A 7,633-nucleotide genomic window follows, 5' to 3' on the forward strand; every position below is an offset into this window, starting at 1 on the left:
TTTTATTATTTATGAATTTTTGATATTGATTAAACTGACGATCAACTTTGATATTGATTTTTCTATTACTAAACTTTGAGTTTGTGATCCGTAATTGTCATGAACAATTGACACAAGTAGCAAGGAGCTGGCTCATGTGTGTGTGATTGCGGCCTTTTCGAATTACATAGCTTGCATGATAGGCTCTAGGGAAATAAAGGAATAAGGTTAATTCAATTGCAATTATCTCAATTAATTAATGTTGGTTTAGTCATTCTCATTATTCTTAATATTATCATTGAGTTGACATGGTAAGTTTTGATTTGGATGCTGGGTTTGAGTCAATTATATTAGGAGAATTACACTTGTTGCGACTTTTTCGAATAAGTAGACTAAGTACTTGAATAGAAAAATTGATATTTTAGCCTATGATCATGATTACAATTGGATGAAATTAGCACTATTGAATTGGAAATTTGTTAAGATTGATTTTTATTTACTTTAATATTCAGCCTTCATTATTTTCTGTTTATTTATAATTTTGATTCAAACATTCAAAATCTCCCTTTCTTTTTTACCTTAAGAAGCTATCCACATTGGTTTCCTTGGGATTCAAACTGGTTTCACTATTTCTACAAGTTAGTTTAGGAAAATCAACAATTTATTTTGAAGGGCTTCAATAACCCATTCACTTATCCTTTGGTTTGCCTCAATTTCATCCTCGTTATACCTGGGGCCATGTTGAGTCTTTTGTCCTTTAAAATCTGGCAGCTTTGCAACACCCTGTTGATTCTTCCCCAGCTCCATTCTAGGCATAAAGTAGTCACCTTAGGATCCATATAATCCTTATAAAATACAACAACCTGAAACCCAGTCGGGGCATCAAGTTCTATGGAAGCCTCTTAGATGGCCGAAACAACTTTTCCACCCTGAATATTAATTGTGATTACCTCTAATTTATGAAGAAACTTGACCTTTTAGTGCATAGTCAAAGGCACTCATCTTAAGGCATAGAACCATGGCCTTTCCAATAATAGAGCAAAGGTCACTAGGATGTCCAAGACTATGAACTCAACCCAGGATTCTGTAGGACCAGTTTTCACTAGGGCAGAGAACGTCCCTTCTACATCTTTTTTTTGTCTCATCATAAGCCCTTATGACCATATATGAAGGCTTCGGATCCTTCTCAATTATTCCCAATTTAGAAAGGATCCGAGAAGGGCAGACATTGATAGGTGACCCATCATCTACCATCACACAAGGAGTCCTTTTCCCTTTTACCTTAACTATGATGTATAGAGCCTCATTGTGATCCCTTCCCTCCAATGGCAAGTCTTCATCCAAGAAAGTGATCATTCGTGGAAATCCTCCTACAACTAATTAACTCAAATTTAATGAAAAATAAGCATAATCGGTAAAAATTGGCAGAAATCCTAAAAAGATAATGAAATCAAGTTCGAAAACGTACCAATCAATGATTAAACATGTGAAAACAAGAAAAATGATTAATAATGAATTAAAATCAACTAAATAGGCAAAATAAAGGATCCAAGTTCAAAATATGATAATCTGGAATTTTCAAGCAAAAGTTTCTATAACTTTAAACAAAATAGGAATTAATGCAAAACCTATTAAGTTATCATGCCAAGACTAATTAACATTCATAAACAATTAAGAATAAAGAAGATTTTATAAGATTTAATTATATTGGACATTGAATAAGAATGGGAAATTCAACATTATTAAAAAATTTCCTAAAATAGCATGCTCGATTAAGAACGACATATTTAATTCACTTTATCCTAAACATGGAAAATCATCTAATAATCAATCCTAACATGCAGATATAATCATTTATGGTATAAATTATCGTACCCGAATCTAAAACATACAAATCTTTAGAAATTTATCAGATTCAAAATTCCAAGCATGTTACTAAAACACATAAATAATCATAGATCAAATTCAAAATCCTAAGCATATTACTAAACACATAAATAATTATAGGAAAGAAAGGATGATGAGATGTTTTGAGTTTTAGAAATCCTCAGGTTGTCATTGTATTGTACATATCCTAGAGTCTCGGGAATAGAGAAGGAGGTCGATAAAAAAATTGGATGGGAATTCAAAGTGTTTTAGGGTTTGGTGTTTGGTTATTGAAAATCACAATATATTAACTTATTGATTGTTTTGTACTTTGAGTTGCCAACCCCTTAGCTTAGGGTTTCCTTTTCTATTTATAGAGAAGGAAAGATGAAACCCTAGAGGCCAAGATAAATATTCTCTTTGATAATTGAAAGAATTATTAATAATTAAAGGGCTTATCAAAACTTTTTCAACGATAAAATCAAATATGTGGAATAATTATTGATAAAAATCTATTTAATCATAAAAATATTTAAAATTCAAATTTATTAATAAAAACTTTTAAGAAAACGTATTTTAACAATTATCGACATTTAGAGTCAAAAAATATGAAAAGATGACATTAAAGCCTGAGTTTTGTCTAATTGGAACTGTGTAGAGCTTACTAGCTCCATATAGAGCTGATCGGCTTTATACGGAGTTGATTGGCTCTATGTCTAGCTGATTGGTTGCATGCAGAGCTGATTGGCTCTAGGTTGACAATTTTTAAATAATTTTTATAATTTAATCCCTAAAATTTTCAATTATTTAATTTTTTTAAAAATAACTTAACTTTTTCAATCAATTTAGTTCAATTTGATTTCAAAAAGCAACACTTGGCTCAATTACTCGTAACCCTAACTGGGATTTTGACTATCCTCAACTCTACAAGACCGAGAGAAGCATCATCGTGAATTTTTATTATTCTCTCGATATCTAGATTCATAAAATAAGTGCTTACAGTGAATAGACTATTTAAATCTTTTCCATAATTTAAAATACTATATAAAAAATAAAACAAATATTTAACATCTCATAATATTTTTTGGGTAATAAAATTCTAACACTATCATTAACAACTAGTTAGAACAGAATCAATGGCAGAAACACGAACGAGCAATAACGGGTAGGGTTGCTAATGGTTTCAGGTAGTCAAATAGCAGCAACAACGATCGATTTGTTTGCATCATCGACACTGTCGCTGCCACAATTGTCGTCGTTCTCCACTATTGCGGCTTCAACCGTCATATCGCCCACTATCGATGCCTCAACTATCATCATCTCAGTCATCGTCATCCACTGTCGTTGTCTCAACCATCATCGTCCACTGTCGCCGCTACAAACAACCCTTTCTACATCGTTGTTGCCCATTACTATTAATTATTTATTTATTTATTCAGTAGGTTGGGTAGAATTTGTTTAGTTAAAATTTGATTTCAATTTTGTGTGGATTTGGTAGATATTGTTTAGTTAAAATAAAAGTAATTTGGTTTGAATTTTCCATGGGTTGGTAAGTGGTGGTAGCTGTAGCTAGGGCTGAGCATAGATCTCGGTGATTCCCGCCCGAACCGAATAAAAGTACCGAAAAATACCAGAACCGAAATAATCAAAATTTTTTATAACCGAATTAAACTGATCCGAATTCTTTTTCTATTACGGTATAGTACTGGTTCTTTAGTAAAAATCGTACCAAAACCGTACTTGTATTGATCCGGACCAAGCCGTAGAACCGAATTTTTTACATATATTTATTAATAATTATTTATATTATATAAATAATACCTATTAAAAATAACTATAATATTATAAAATACTTTATACTCTATAAAAAAATTATTTTATATTTATCCATTTTATATAATTCAAGCAATTATTATCGAAATAAGAAAAAAATAATGCATATTAAAAATAACTATAATATTATAATATACTTTATACTCTATAAAAAAAAAGTTATATATTAATATATCATATAGTATACTGATACTAATATACATACTCTAATACTAAATTTATAATTTACTCTACTAACTTAACTCTAATACATTTTCTTACCACATACTACAAGCCTACACCTAACAATTTGAATACATCGTTTTCCTCTTTAGAACACACCGCCGCACCTCCCATTTTGTAATTTAGAAAGATAAAATCCCTAAGGCAAATTTCTGAACAGAAAATCAAAAGGAAGAAGGAAGAAATTCGCTCGCGTAGACGTCTTCCTCTTTAGAACACACCGCCGCACCTCTCAATTTTCTATTCAGAAAGACAAAATCCCTAAGGCAAATTTCTAGACAGAAAATTAAAAGGAAGAAGGAAGAAATTGACTCACCTATACATCTTCCTCTTTAGCGCCACGCAGAAAGGCAGAAGCAAGAATTGGCTCGCGTAGACGTCTTCCTCTTTAGTGCTCTTTCTTCTTATAACGGTGCCATCGTTGCTCAATCCCGGGTATTTTTTTTTCTTTTTTATTTTTTTATTTTTATTTTTGATGGGTAGATTGTTGGCTGCAATTGTGAAAAATATTTTATTTTAATGATTGCCATTTGCAAAATATTTTTATGCTAGCAGTAACATATATTTTAACAGTTTGTATTTGAACATTAAATGAATTATTATACTTGCAAGTGACTAAATTGCAAAACAGGTTGTTCAAGAATGTAATTGCAATTTTAATTCAGATTTTCATACTACTTTATTTAGGTTAGTAATCACATTTTTTTTATAAATATATTTGATTAAAGATGAGATTAAAGTTATATTTTTTAAATTACTTAGAACCGAAAATAGCACCGAACCGAACTGTATTTAACTGTAAAAATTAGTACAATACTGTACGGATCCTTTTATATTTGGTACGATACTGGTACCTTCAATTTTAAAAAAATCAAGGTTTGGTATGGTACTGGTGATTTATAGATAACTGAATTGGACCGATTCGTGCTCAGCCCTAACTGTAGCAACAATGACGATGGCAACGTTTTAGTAACTAGGTTATTGGTTTTCTTGATGATAAAAAGGTAAGACTAGTGCTGATGGAGGTGGAGGTGGCGTGCTGTTGCCTTCTTGCCAAGTAAAGAGGTGTAAAGCTGGCCTAAGGCAATGCCACCAGATTTCTCGACTTCTATTTTGATTGAATTTTTTTTTATTTAGTGTATAAAGAGAAAAGTAAGCATAGGGTATTTGAGAAAAAATCCTCAATTATACTTTATTAATAAATAAGGAAATGTATTAATGTTTAATTATTTTATTATTAATAAAAGAGGAAAGTGCAATACAGTCTCCTTGTCTATATATAAAAAGGGAAAAAAAATTGATCCAAAAATGATAAATATTGGGCTAAAATGAGCCGAAAAAAGTTAAAAGGACCTATTTGGCTCCACACGCAAAATACAGGGGCCTATTTGGGCCTTATTCCAAAAAGGAAAAATTCGAAGATTGACATTCCAGCGTTAGTTGAAACTTGCTTATAACTTGTCTTATTTCCTCTTTGCTTTCGATTTTTTTTTTTTTTTTCTAAAAAAGTAAAATGGAAGCCAAGATCGGTAAATTCTTCGAGTCCGTCGCCACCTTCTTCATCGGTGGTGATAATATCCCTTGGTGCGACCGCGACGTCATCGCTGTAAAGTTTCCTTTTCATTTCTTCTCTCACTGTCTCTTATATGAATCACAAATTCTTTTTCCGCTTTCTTTAAAATTTGGGTCACTTTTGAAACTGGAATCATTCTGCATTCTTATTTCATTGAAAAATTAAAGCTTTATGCTTCTGTCAGTCTATAAATCATATTCTTTGTATGATTTTATTAAGAATCTTTGAGTTGCTAAGTGAAAATAAAATGCTTTCTCATGTTTAGGAATTGATTCATGTTGATATTTATATATTATTTGGAACAAATCAAGTGACATAATTTAGTTTCAGTGCCTTGTAAATATTGAATTCAAAGAACTATGAGCTTTCGGAACTTGGGAATTGGCTTATACAGATATTAATTCGTTTGTGTTCTTGCACTTGTAGGCTTTCCAAATGTTATTGATATCTCAAAATTTCATAGTTTTTCTATATTACTGAAATTGCATAATTTTATAATTGTATGCCTCATTTCATAAGTGAATCATATTTACATAGTAGTAGATTGTTACTTTGTCTTCATGAAATAGCCTTGACTTACTTCCTTCGCCTTCTGTTCTAATTTTCATAATTCTTATTTTCTGATATGCCTGTTCCTGTTCATTGCGCCACAGGCTTTAGTTTGGTTATTTGCATTTGATAGAGTTCTTTTGAACTTGTGCTGCATCCACAGGGTTGCGAGCAAGAGGTTATTGAAGCTCAAAAGCATTCCTCTGATGAGTTTAAGAATGAATGCATCATGCGATTCTCATGGGCTCTTGTGCACTCAAGACAACCAGAAGATGTAAATCGTGGCATAGCAATGCTTGAATGTAAACACGTGGACGCAGAACCATCTCTCTCTCTCTCTCTCTCTCTCTCTCACACACACACACACACACACACACACTGTTTTCCTTTGGACTAATTGAGATTGTGTGCTGGGCTACTAACTACTGCCTTTTTGTGTTACTGTGACTTAGAAAAACGTTTCATGTTTGCAGCTTCTCTAGACAACACTGCTAGTCCTCTGATATTAAGAGAGAAGCTTTATCTTCTAGCTGTTGGAAATTATAGAAATCATGACTTTTCAAAGAGTAGGGAGCTGGTGGAAAAATGTTTGAAGGTTGGTGTGGATATCATTAATCTTTAAGCTTGCAAATCATTGTCAGCAGCTGTCTTCTTAAATTGCCTAATGTTATTTTCTCTTTAATTCAATAAATGTATGTTCTGTTTCCTGTGACTCATGACTTCATTTTAATATTAACATTGGTATGTGTATCAGTGCTTTTCATACAGTTTGGTTTTGAATAAATAAGAATCTTTCCTGAAGCTGCATGATCACTGAAAAATCAAATGCATTTAGTATCTAACTTATCTGTGAAGCATAATTTGTCATCTTTTTAGTACAAGCTAGTTGCATGACAAGGACTTGGTTACTATTATTATTTTTCTAGATTGAACCTGAGTGGAGACAGGCACAGTCCCTTAAGAGAGCAATTGAAGACCAGATAAAGAAAGGTAAAACCAAATCCTAACATGCCTCTCCTACAAATAATGCTGATGTTGTTCTGTGGAACCAATGAATATTTTCTAAATCTCCTTTTTTGTTTATACTTTTTCTGTTTGTATGTCTCCAGATGGTATTATTGGCATAGGCATTGCTGCTACAGCTGTGGGACTGGTTGCTGGTGGGATTGCTGCAGCTTTTTCACGGAGGAACTAACTCAACCTTCTGTTTCTCTAGTGATCTACTGATATGCCGAAGAATCTACCTAAGTGACCATGCTTGATGCAACTAGAACAAACTGTAGTTGAATACATTGTTTATTCCTTCTTTGCTTTGATGTATATTAAAGTATATTGGAGAGGTTGCCCTCTTTTCTACATAAATTTTCTTTGAAATAGTTTACATATAGCTTTGGTATTTGGATCACTCTGATCTTTCATACTTGTGTTCTCCCCTCCCTTGTGTATATTTGGATAACTCTACTTTCCTTTTTGGTGCTTGAATTCTATATGACGAAGTTAGCATCAACTATCAATGTCCCTTTTGTCGTGATTCTTATGTTGACAATTCCGTCTTTCTTCTCTCTTTCATTTTTGCACTTGAATTCCCATGTGGAACTTTGATAAGACATA

At 32.3% G+C, this 7,633-nt stretch overlaps 1 protein-coding gene across 1 annotated transcript; it reads left to right on the forward strand.

Moving 5' to 3' along the window:
- Positions 1–5,348: 5,348 nt before the first annotated feature.
- Positions 5,349–7,427, forward strand: LOC8271505 (mitochondrial fission 1 protein A). Its single transcript, XM_002526987.4, has 5 exons — positions 5,349–5,506; positions 6,186–6,324; positions 6,496–6,617; positions 6,949–7,012; positions 7,132–7,427. The coding sequence occupies exons 1-5, from the start codon at positions 5,414–5,416 to the stop codon at positions 7,215–7,217; spliced, it is 504 nt and encodes a 167-aa protein (XP_002527033.2). The 5' UTR covers positions 5,349–5,413; the 3' UTR covers positions 7,218–7,427.
- Positions 7,428–7,633: the final 206 nt, after the last annotated feature.

The sequence above is a fragment of the Ricinus communis genome, chromosome 1, assembly GCF_019578655.1.
Source record: "Ricinus communis isolate WT05 ecotype wild-type chromosome 1, ASM1957865v1, whole genome shotgun sequence".
NCBI lineage: Eukaryota > Viridiplantae > Streptophyta > Magnoliopsida > Malpighiales > Euphorbiaceae > Ricinus > Ricinus communis.

Bases quoted from the DNA above. Each gene is read 5' to 3' on its own strand.
- LOC8271505 (XM_002526987.4), top strand. From the start codon at position 5,414: ATGGAAGCCAAGATCGGTAAATTCTTCGAGTCCGTCGCCACCTTCTTC. The intron at 6,618-6,948 runs GTTGGTGTGGAT...TTATTTTTCTAG, and splicing joins TGGTGGAAAAATGTTTGAAG to ATTGAACCTGAGTGGAGACA. The intron at 7,013-7,131 runs GTAAAACCAAAT...GTATGTCTCCAG, and splicing joins TGAAGACCAGATAAAGAAAG to ATGGTATTATTGGCATAGGC.